This window comes from Nomascus leucogenys, unplaced genomic scaffold (assembly GCF_006542625.1).
Source record: "Nomascus leucogenys isolate Asia unplaced genomic scaffold, Asia_NLE_v1 000628F_61603_qpd_obj, whole genome shotgun sequence".
NCBI classification, from domain to species: Eukaryota; Metazoa; Chordata; class Mammalia; order Primates; family Hylobatidae; genus Nomascus; species Nomascus leucogenys.
The window spans coordinates 1283-13285 of NW_022096512.1; the positions used below are offsets into that span (position 1 = coordinate 1283).

At 38.9% G+C, this 12003-nt stretch overlaps 1 protein-coding gene across 1 annotated transcript; it reads right to left on the bottom strand.

Annotated features, from left to right (window-relative positions):
• Positions 1 to 7524: 7524 nt before the first annotated feature.
• Positions 7525 to 11392, bottom strand: LOC115833967 (beta-defensin 107A). Its single transcript, XM_030808772.1, has 2 exons — positions 11323 to 11392; positions 7525 to 7667 (listed from the first exon to the last, which is right to left on the bottom strand). The coding sequence occupies exons 1-2, from the start codon at positions 11390 to 11392 to the stop codon at positions 7525 to 7527; spliced, it is 213 nt and encodes a 70-aa protein (XP_030664632.1).
• Positions 11393 to 12003: the final 611 nt, after the last annotated feature.

Here is a 12003-nt window from a genome sequence, read left to right on the forward strand (position 1 = left end):
AGCATTTCATTTTCTGCATTTCCTGATTTTCCTTTTTCTTAAGTGCATGCTAGCTGGATTTTGGAAAGACCAAATCCCAACTGTTCACACTGCAAAGATTTCTCAAAGATTATTTCCAAATGAGGGTACCCTTCTGGTTTTCCCATAACTAATACCAGTTTCTTTAAATTTTAAGATTTTTTAAAAAAATATATCAATATTTTGATTCAAAATGGATTTAAAATTTGAATAGCTTCCCCTAGGTAATTGAACAGAAAGAACACTGGATTCATCAGGGTACTTGGGGGATCAGCCCTGCTCACTGCTTCTCCAGATTTCCAGAGCTAAGTTTGTTTCCCCTAAGCTGAGCTCATACCTCCCATACCTGCTGGGAAGTGGACACAGATTAAGGAGCCAGGATTGCATGCAATTTCAGTTGAAGAAAATTCATATACCTGAGCCCTCCCATTTAGTTTTTCTGCAGCTCCCTCTCTCTTCACATAGGAGCCAAGTAATATAGCTCTGCTGTATGTACCGTTCAGACACTTTGACCTTCTCTACCAAATATTTTGTTTTTTGGTTTCTACAAAATAAGAGTTTGGGGAGGTCTTCAAATAGACTGAGTTGATCCTCTTGAGTCTGCATGGGACACACATTGTCTACATTTGGAAGATCCTTAGGAGAAACTAACCCACTAAATGAATGTCTGGGTAAATTAGGTCTGCTCACTGTGTCTCTGATTCCTGCCTAGAAAATGGATCTGATAAAAGCTGAGGAGTAGGCGGGTGCGGTAGCTCACTCCTGTAATCCCAGCACTTTGGGAGGCCGAGGCGGGTGGATCACGAGGTCAGGAGATCGAGACCATCCTGGCTAACACAGTGAAACCCCGTCTGTACTAAAAAATACAAAAATTCACCCGGGCGTAGTGGCAGACGCCTGTAGTCCCAGCTACTCGGAGGCTGAGGCAGGAGAAGGGCGTGAACTGGGAGGCGGAGCTTGCAGTGAGCCAAGATTGCGCCACTGCACTCCAGCCTGGGTGACAGAGCAAGACTCTGTCTCAAGAAAAAAAAAAAAAAAACAGCTGAGGAGTGAAAAAAATGACAATGCATTGAAGCATAATTTTTTAAAATTATGATTTATTATTACTATCTAAACAAGATTTTCCTGTCCTACCTTGGAAATTTCCTTAGCTTTTCCAGAAGAAACTACAACCCTACCAAAGCACAATGGTTGTAGGAAGGTTGTTTGACTGGGTCACTAACAAGTCCTGATGAGAAGATGGTCCATCTAAAATGCAATGCAGTGTATATAAGGCAACATGTGTCCACATCACTTCCTGGGCATAACTAGCCCTACCTCCTCAGAGGGGATCTGATCCTAATGCACATGCATTTCCTTGGACAAAGGCAGGGAGTCCTGATTCAGAGCTGCTCCAAAACCTGTCATGCAGAAGACTTTGTACCTGTAGTTCTTGTTCCTACCTTGAATGTGAAGGAGTACACTCAGTTTCAGAATGAGGGTTTTTGATCTCTGTAAGTCCTATTTGAAAAGACCAGGGGTTGACAAAAAAAAAAAAAAAAAAACGTACAGCCAAGGATTGGAATAAAGTCATAGAACATAGTCAAGCCCAGAAGAGCAGCAGTATTGAAAAGAACAATGGGTTAGGTTGCTAAGATTGATGGTGATCGTTACAAGTCAGCCCCTGTTACACTGTTTGCCTTGGGTCCACAGAGCTTTGTCATAGCTCTCTCGTAAGTTTCTTAAAATCACTAAAGAGGATTGCTTGAACTCAGGTGTCTGAGAGCAGGCTGAGCAATATAGTGACACCTCATCTCTACTAAAATAAAAAAATTTAGCCAGATATGGTGGCATGTGCCTGTAATCCCAGCTATGATGGTGCCACTGCACTCCAGACTGGGCAACAGAATGAGACCCTGTCTCAAAAAAAAAAAAAAAATCAGGAAAGTGCCCCATTTTCTACTACTCAGAAATTTTTCAGTTTCAGTGATGAAACAGAGGTGGATCCACACACCTGGAGCACCTCTTACTGCAGTTCATCTAAGTCAGCCTTTACCTAGCCTGCTCTGCAGTTCACACAGCCAGAAGGGCTTGTGCATGGGTTAGACGACTACAGTTCTTTCCGTCATCGGTTTTCCTGGTTTCTCACACAGCCCCTTCTCCATGTATAGATACCGGAGATTTTGCCCAGTGGATTCCCTCAAGGTCTCAGTTTCATTAAACTTGTCAAGACTTCCACAGATTGTTTTGCCACCTAGTGAGACTTGTTTCAAAAAAAAAGAAGGGAAATGGGAAAAAAATTAAGTGGCAAATGAGAATGATAATAGTCCTCACAGGTGAAGGTGTCCATAGAGACAGGAGATAGATGGCTTCATTTTGGTCAGCAGCTTACCTGGGCCAGTGGAATGTCTTTGTTTGGATAAAAAGGACCTTTCTACACCTCAATATAGACAACCAGGGACAGAAGTGCACCATATGAGCAGAATGGCTTTCGTAAGAGAACAGAGAGTCCTTAACATTTTTGGTTCAGTTCCCCAGAAGAATGAAAGTGAGCAGTTTTGAAAGGAAATAATTGTCAAATGGGAACATAACTACAAATATATTGGCAAAGGAAGTTTAGCAACAACACTCCTTCAGTTTCAGTTAAAGTGATTTACACTAAGTTGATAAACCAGTTGGTTTAAATGGTCACAGGACATTTTGTCTGTGAAACCTGTCTGCACCCCAATGACTCCAGTCATAATTAGTCTAACTGCGCATGTTCTAAACTCCCGCAGGTCTCGGATCAGGCTGTAGAACTTAACACATGGAATGTTCGTTTGCTGTACATGTGTCTGTCTACCCAATAAAGTTTGAGCTTCTGTTCCTGAGGTTGAACAAGGTGAACCACTTGGTCATGCCCTCTCCATACCTCCTTTACAAATGGAAAAGTGCAACACAGTGATATGCCACTGGACATGAAGGCAGGAATCCTGGATTTGAGCCTGGATCTATTTCTGCAAATAACTGGAGGTGTGGGACAAAGATCAATGGATCTCAGATGCTTCTGTGTTCAGTGATCAACAGGTCTCAAATGTCATCGTGCAGGACACTTAGTTGGAAAAGTCATTTTACAAATTTAGATACTTAAGAGAACCCCATTTGAAAGTGTTAGAGTGGGGCGTAGAGCTCTAATTATAAGTATTCTAGGCTAGTTACACTGATTATAATTAACCAATATAGTTCTGGAAACAGGGACTTAAGTGATCTCTAAGGCTACTTCTAGTTCTAATATTTGAGTGTTCTAAGGATTCGTAGACATCTGAATATAAATCTTAGACTAATTTTTATGGTTTGTCAATTCACATGGGTGTGTGTATGCTCATGTGAGTGCTCATACATCATGAAAAAAGTAGAACTATTCCTTTACTTCATGCAAAGTTCAATCCACAAATTATAAGTAAATTTTAGATAATTGGTAGTGAGGATGAATTTGTTAACACCAAGTTTGACAGAGTAAGAGTAGAGGCTGAAGATAATAAGGCACTGATCTAGAACAACATCAGTGAGGAGAAAGAGGCAAGGAGATAATTGCATTAAGATTTACAGAGATTAATGGGCAATTTTTGCAGATTAACGTCATGAGTAAATTGTGTGATTTATTCAGAAAAATAAGCATTCCTGAGTAAACCTCTACTTATAACCTGAATGTCAAGTAAACGATAACAATATTTTCTAAGATTTAGAATATTAAATGAAGGCCAGATTTGGAAGCAAACCAATAAATTGCAATAAAGACGTTACCTTTGAAATGCCTATCAGAAATCCACTTAGAGTAGCTCAGTAAGCTTAAATTGGATACATAAGAAGTGGAAGGTTGAAAAGGCACAGAGATAACCACACAAAAGAGATATCGCCTTTTAACATATAGGAACAAAGGAGTAAACGTACTCTCAGGGGCTAGCGCTCAAAATTATCTTACTTGTATGCAGCTAGAGTTTGAACCTATGAGGAGGAGACACAGTACCAGGTGCCCAGGTCTCTTAGTGGGTTACACCACATAAGTCATGCTTAAAATTTTAAGGGAGCAATGCTCAATGACTGATGCACAGGCAAATGAGGCAGAGGCACTTGATAGCCAGTGTTCAGACTTCTGAGGAGGAGACACGGTCCAACAGGTGCTTGGATAGACAAGGTGCATAGTAAAGCAGATTGTAGCTCAGCCGGTCCTCTTACAACCAAGGAGGTAGAGCTAGGATGCTGCTGGTCCTTTTCTGGCATATTTGTGGGGCTGCTGAGAAAGTGGAAAGAATATAAAGCCTGAAGCCTGGAGCCAACCATCTGCTGCTATTGGAATGCTGCTGAAAAAAACGGCATAGGAACAGATACCCTCACTCCTTGTCTTGTTTTCCACTCTCCTGCTAATACCTTTCATTAAAGGTGCTAACAAGAAGCTAACTGGCCAAGCAGTATGACACATGCAGTTTTCAGAGTCCCAGCACAGCACCACAGAGCAGAGTAAAGAAGTCGTAAAAGTAAAGAAGTAACACCATGTCATTAGTCCAAAAAGAATGGGAACCATGAGAATGGAGGAGATTGTTTGGAGATAACACGTATAATAAGAAGAGAATGAAACATAGGTGAAAGCAATCCTAGCCAAGAGAATATTAGGAAGAGTCAGCAAAGAAGACTGAGAATGTGTGGAGAAGACAAAGAGAAATGTCCAGCAGACAAGTATTCTCACAGCCAGAAGAGAGAGAAATTAAGGTGCAGGAGATAGATCACCTTGTAAAATGTTTCAGAAAGGTCCTGAAAGATGAATACTGGCCATAGGTCATAGGAGTTGGCCCTGGTAATTTATTAAGAGAAAAACTACTATTAACTGACTAAGGAGGTACCTGGTACCTTTATAAAGAGAAATTCCAGTAGTACAATGACAGCTAAAATAATCTTCTTCCTCTTCTTCTTCTTCTCTTCTTCTTCTCTTCTTCTTCTTCTTCTTCTTCTTCTTCTTCTTCTCTTCTCCTTCTTCTTCTTCTTCCTCTTCTTCTTCCTTTCTTCCTCTTCTTCTTCTCTTCTTCTTCTTCTTCTTCTTTTCTTCTTCTTCTTCTTCTTCTTCTTCCTCCCTCCTCTTCTTCTTCTTCTTCTTCTTCTTCTCTTCTTCTTCTTCTTCTTCTTCTTCTTCTTCTTCTTCTCTTCTTCTTTCTTCTTCCCTTCTTCTTCTTCTTCTTCTTCTTCTTCTTCTTCCTCCTTCTTCTTCTTCTTCTTCCTTCTTCTTCTTCTTCTTCTTTTCTTCTTTTCTTCTTGCTTTCTTCTTCTTCTTCTTCTTCTTCTTCTTCTTCTTCTTTTGAAACAGGGTCTCTTTTATTTTTTTGAGGCAGAGTCTCCCTCTGTCACTCAGGCTGGAGTGCAATGGCATGGTCAGGCTTACTGCAGCCTCAACTTCCAGGGCTCAACCCCCAAGCAATTGGGACTATGGGTGTGAGCCACTATACCTGGTTTCTTTTTTTTTTTTTTGAGACGTAGACTTGCTCTTGTCACCCAGGCTGGAGTGCAATGGCATGATCTTGGCTCACTGCAACCTCTGCCTCCTGAGTTCAAGTGATTCCCCTGTCTCAGACTCCCAAGTAGCTGGGATTACAGATGCATGCCACCACGCCTGGCTAATTTTTGTATTTTTAGTAGAGACGGGGTTTCACCAAGTTGGTCAAGCTGGTCTCAAACTCCTGACCTCGTGATTTGCCCACCTTTGGGCCCCCAAGTACTGGGATTACAGGCATGAGCCACTGTGCCCAGCCTAAATTTTTAATTTTTTTGTAGAGATGGGATCTCCCTATGTTGCCCAGGCTGATCTCAAACTCCTGGGCTCAAAGGATCCTCCTGTTTTGGCCTCCAAAAGTGCTGAAATTGCAGGCATGAGCCTCCATGCCCGGCTTTAAGACATTTCTATAGGTTGAGAAGGAAATAGGGTATAAAAACACTGGAGACAGGAAGCGTATGCTATATTTCAAGTCATTTGACACTGACAGAGAAAGAAGAGGAAAAAGAAAAAATGAAGAAATGAAAAAGTCTAAACACACTTAGATTCTCAAAGACAGTTAGTTTTATCTGAGACAATGTTTAAGGAATTTCCAGGGAAAATGCAGAACAGAAAAATCCTCTGATTGAAACAGATAACTTTACACATTTTCCTCCAGCATAGTTTTCAGAATAAGAAAATTAGCACCATGAAGACAAGTGGCAATACCAGAAGATCTTTCAAAAACACATTTTATTTCTTATTTTAAAACATTTTACACATTGTCTTGTTCCAGATTTTTTTTTCTCTTTTATTTACTTCTCTAAAGGAAGCCAGCTTAATTGAAAAGAGAAGGACATTTTCTAGAGCAGCACAGAGGGATTTTACTTCTTCTGTTCTGGGATGGTGTACTATAAGTCTTCTATGATGACATGGTCTGTGATATATGCTTTTTTCTGCTAGAAAGCTGGGACTCCAAATTTTGGCAAATTAGGGAAAAGGTAAGCCTCAGTTTGCCATTGTTATGCTCTGAAAGGGCAAGGATTGCAGGATTACAACAGAAATTTTAGAAAGCGTCTTTTATCCTTTCTATTTTTTTTTTCAGTTTGTTTCAATTTCTTCCTCCATTTAACTGTTCACCTGAACCCGCTGAGAAACGTTCCATCTTTAGGACTGCCTTTTGTTGTTCTAGTATCTTCCAGCATGCTATTTTGTGGACATGCTAAGCAGACAAGTCCAGAAAGCCCGAAGTTGGAATATAAATGTGACTAAGTCAGTAACTGTATAATCTTCTTGAGTCTCACTCTCCTCATTTGTAATAAGGGCATTGAATTCGATGACCTTTAGGGAACTTACTGTTTCAGAAACACATGATTTGATCAATTCTCATTGCAAATGGCCAAAATGAAGATGTTGCTCAATCTACAGCCAACTTGAATTTTGAGATGTGTGCATTTCATTCTAAAACTTGATGTTTTAGATCGAACAGGTAAATGAACAAGAATCTAAACAATTTCTACCTATAAAAGAGAGAAAGGAGTACATGACAGTGATACTGCTGAAGCAGCCACAATTAGCATCTAGCAGGTATTCCCTTTACTGAGAGTTTCAATCTGCTCACATTATAGATATCAGAATCTTGGCACAGAGGGCCCAATGTCCTACATCTGTTTAAAGCCAGAGCTATAACTTTAGAAGTCAATTCACCTGAGTGCCAGTCCAACCATTCCATTCCATCTGTTTTATCTGTGTATTCAATGGCTCACTTTTATATAAAGTAAAAAAAAAATCATTAACAGGCCCTATGTCAGGAACTGAGAGTGCAAAGGTCAACAAGATATAGTGTCTGCCTGGAAGAAGTTCACAACCTAGGAAGGGTATCTCCTTGTAGCATTGGAAACTGGACTGACATGGCTTCAGATAATCCAAATTTTGCAGATCAAAGAGAGACAGACCAGAGAGATTTATCCCACTGATATCGCAGCCAGAGAATTTTCACCTCTTTCTTTCTTGCAGCTGGTGCTTAGTTTTTAATGTTTCTTTCTGTTTTTGCAGCAAAATGGTGCTAATTCAGCTCTACAGCCCCCAATCTTTACTTCAAAGGTAAGACATTCAGCTTCACAGTGACCTTCCATTCTCTTACAAATTAGTGCTCTGTGAATTGCTGTCCTGGCTAAGTAAAGAAAGAAATTTGTCTTTAGTTATCTAGTAATTAGTAACTGTAAGATAAAATTACATTGCCCAGGCCAAATTCAGACTTCCTCATTACCATAACTCCTAGAGACACAGACTATACACCTAGAAATTAGAAAAATCAGATGTTACCTGAACAGTCATGTATGAGCTCAGACCCCTGGTACAATATATTCAATGTCCTTATTAAATAGCCAACTGGAAAAAACAGAAAAGATTTTCATACGTCAAAATCATATCTAGCCTGTACAGAAACAGAATGTTTCTTCCAAGGAAGGTGACAAAATACTTTCTAATTCCAGTGAACAATCCTTACCAACGGATTTTGTTTTCATGTCTCCAAATAGTCTCTGATTTATAGCAAAAGTTAAAGATTGTTCTGTTACATTATAGGCAGACCAATAGTAGATCATATGGCCTGGCATATGGTTTTACACTTGATCTTAGCCAAAAGGCCGAGAAGCGATGGCATATGGTTTTGGAGTCTCATAGTTTTAGGTGGAAAGATAAACAACTTGAGGCTAGTCCTTCTCAATTTACTGTGCAAAGAACACCAGTGGAATCTTGTATTTAGTTCTGGCAAGCAAATTTAGAGAGACATAGGCAATGTGTATTCATTCATAACAGAGATTAGATTGAAGAGGAAAAAATATGTCAAAACAGGAATCTTTTTTAATTGGTAAGATACATACTTAGGAAAAAATAGTGGAAGAAGTAGCAGTTATTCTCGAAAGGAGTAATGCTTATTCGTGGAAATAACAACTTTGGGGGAGAAACAGTACATATTAGCTGCCATATATCTGAAATATTATCATGTGGAATATATTTTGTTAGTGCCAAGTTAAGGCAAAGACTAATGCAAAGAAATTGCAGGGACTTAGATTTCTGCTCAAATTAAGGAGAAATTTTTGAATAATCTGAAGTTGAACTTGGGATACTGTGAACTACAGATCACTGAAATTTATTAGGTATCTGGACAATCAGTTGATGCACACACACACACGCACACACATACACATGCACACACACACATATATATATACATGTATATACGTATATACATGTATAGGGTGTTCAATACTGAATCAGGGCAGAGAACAAAAAATAAGTAGAACAAATGACAAACAATGGTAAACTCTAACATAGCATAGAGTATGTGCCTGCCACTGCCCAAGCAGTTATACAGAGAGATTGTTAAACTGTCCCAAAGCAGTCATTTTTACCTTCAGACTTTTAGTCACAGAACCTCTGGGTTTAGCTGGACACATGAATACTTAGCTAATCACATCAGCTCCTAGCTTCCTATTTCTATATGTTCACATGAACAAATTTGGAAAAATGAAAAAGGAGTGGAATGATGTGAGCTGCTTCTATGTAATCTTAATCGGGTTCTATACTTTCTAACCCTGCCTGTTAGAATATCCGTAGAACCAAATAAAATGGTCAACTGTTTAGGATGGTAGGGTTGAACTTCAGCCCAAATCACAACATAACTTGGTGAAAAGGAACCCTCTACCTTCACCTAATCAACTTAGCTATTTTTGGACTCTTACATGAAAGAGAAATAAGGTTTTGTCTTTCTTCAGTCACTCTATCATTAAGATTCTTTATTAAAACAAGTTAGTTTCTAATTAGTATAACAAGTTTATTCATCTTCAAAAGAATGCTATTATTATTATCATTTATAGAATGGAAAGTAAAACACAGGGTGCATACAGCTTATAAAGATTAGCACTGAGATCCAAACTCATATAGTTTGGCCTAATAACCTATGTTTATTACCTTTTATATTGATCATTAAATTCACTTCTAACTCTGAGATTCTATGTGATTATGCTGATGGTGGTGGTTCTAATTTGTGCCCAAACTATGCTTATTATTGTAATTCTAATACATCTGAGATGAGTTTTGTGGACAGGGAGCTATTAGGCATCCACATCTATAGACTGATCTGAATAAATTGGAGTACTGATTAAAGTGGATGGAGAAGACAATTTAAAATGAGTTTATCTATTCTCGAGCATTGTCTGACATCTATGAAAAGATGCTGAGGGCAGAAAATCGGGAACTGATTTTACAACTGAGACTTTCATGGAGTCACTGAAACTTCCATGGAGACATTGTTCCTTGGCTCTGTTCTTTAGTTCTAGTCTTGCCTATTTCCAAATGTGCAAAACGAATACTACCTCCCAGGAAGCCTTTCTGTATTTCCTAGTTAGAACCAAGTTTCCACATCTATGACTTCTCTTTATACTTTGCATCTTTATGGCACTTGTGAAAACTGTTTCATATTAAAGTTATTTGTGAATTTTCCTGTTTCGTCGAATATACTTACTTATACATGTTAAATGTATTGAAAGCTTATTTACCACTGCAGGCAGCCTATTTTCAAACAACACAGAAGGAACAGACTAACAACTTCAAGCAAATTAAGGTCAATGTCCATGCTTTAATTATATTTTTACCTCTTCATTTTACCTACCTTTATCATAGTGGACAGAACAATTTCTTACAAGTGGTTAGCACACATTCAATATCTATTGGTTTTCTAGGACTACTGAGGACAGCATGTGCAGTAAAGAAATGTAGAAATTCAGGAGCCATGAAGGAGCAGACTGGGGGCTTCATGATGCATGGAGAATCTCTAATAGGAAAAGCTCCACAACAGAAGGAACAAAGGATAGTTGAGGAGGTACAGACATAAACATTTCTTAGGAACAGAGTCGTCGTTGTATCAAGCAAAGAGAATCTCAAAGACGCAAAGACTTAAGAGAATAGTAAGCAAGATGTTCGTTTAGCGGTTTTAATGGTGTAATTTTCAACCAGTGTGTGAAAGCCAAGAAGTCTGCAATAATGTATGGATAAGAGATTTGGACCAATGACTCAGACATGAAAAAAAATTAGCTGTCTAAGAATCTAGTAACATAACTTTAGTTTAATTTAGATTACAAAGGCTGTATTTCCCTAACTTAACAAATATTAGCATTTGCCTTGGAGAATTTGTTTTCATTTTAATGCAATCATTTTAGGATATGCTGAACTTGGCCAGACGCAGTGGCTCATGCCTGTAATCCCAGGGCTCTGGGAAGCCGAGGAGGGAGGATCATGAGGTCAGGAGATTGAGACCATCCTGGCTAACACGGTGAAACCCTGTCTCTACTAAAAATACAAAAAAATTAGCCGAGCGTGGTGGCGGGTGCATGTAGTCCCATCTACTCGGGAGGCTGAGTCAGGAGAATGGCATGAACCCTGGAGGTGGAGCTTGCAGTGAGCTGAGATCCTGCCACTGCACTCCAGCCTGGGCGACGGAGCAAGACTCCGTCTCAAAAAAGTAAAAAAATAAAAAAGAATATGCTGAAACTGCATTGCAGATTACAAAAGGAGGAAAGAGATCTAAAAGTACAAAGAAGTCTGAATTCCTTGGCAGAGCTGTCAGGGAAGTTGACTAGATATTATTATGGTTGGAGATGGTCCCAGTCATTGTGGTCCCATTGTTTTGTGTCTGAGCTCAGGAAAAGATTTTCAGTGACTGGTTTGCCTTGGAATCTTCAACTTTGTAAAAATTGAGCTTTCTTCTCAAAAGACAGATCCTGAGCAGACTGTCATCTCTACTACCAAAAGAATTTCCCTCTTACCTTGGAAAATTTGAGCAAGAAGAATGAGAGCAGCAAAAATAAAGAAAAATATTTTCATGGCTCCAGGCATCAGTGCAGAGCTGATGAAGGAAGTGCAGTAGCTGGAATCAAGCTCTTTTATCAAGGGACATTGATTAAAATATGTTCTACTGCCCTGAAGGGGCTGGAAGTCATCCTTGGCTTGTAATGTTCATTGGGAACGTACTATTTTCCATGCTCCAATGATTAATGTGTGGGCTGATGGATCAGATTTTAACTAAATCACATTTATGGGAGACAAATACAGAGAACCCTGCCTTCCTGCCTGGAATATTCTATTCTGTGTCTCTGCTTAGACTTCTTTCATTTTTCCTTCAAGTCTTATCTCAAGTATTACCATGTCTATAAGATATATAGCCACCATCCTTTTCCTAGTACATGATTTTACATAAAATCTATTCTTAAAATAATAATTAAAACAAACAAAAAAAACTTCTAATTTTAAGTTCAGGAGTACATGTGCAGGTTTTGTTTTTTTTTTGACAGGGTCTCGCTGTATTGCATGGAGTGCTGTTGCTTAAGGAGAAAAGGGTTAATCCATCAAAAATACATAAAAACCATTAACATGTTTTTATATTATTTGATTTAGTTAAAGGGAGAAATAGACACTTCTATATTCATAGTAGAAAATTTTTACACCAC

Coding starts and splice junctions, on each gene's coding strand:
- LOC115833967 (XM_030808772.1), bottom strand. CDS start 11,392: ATGCCTGGAGCCATGAAAATATTTTTCTTTATTTTTGCTGCTCTCATT. Junction 7,668..11,322: donor TCTTGCTCAAATTTTCCAAG/GTAAGAGGGAAA, acceptor TTCTTTACTTAG/CCAGGACAGCAATTCACAGA.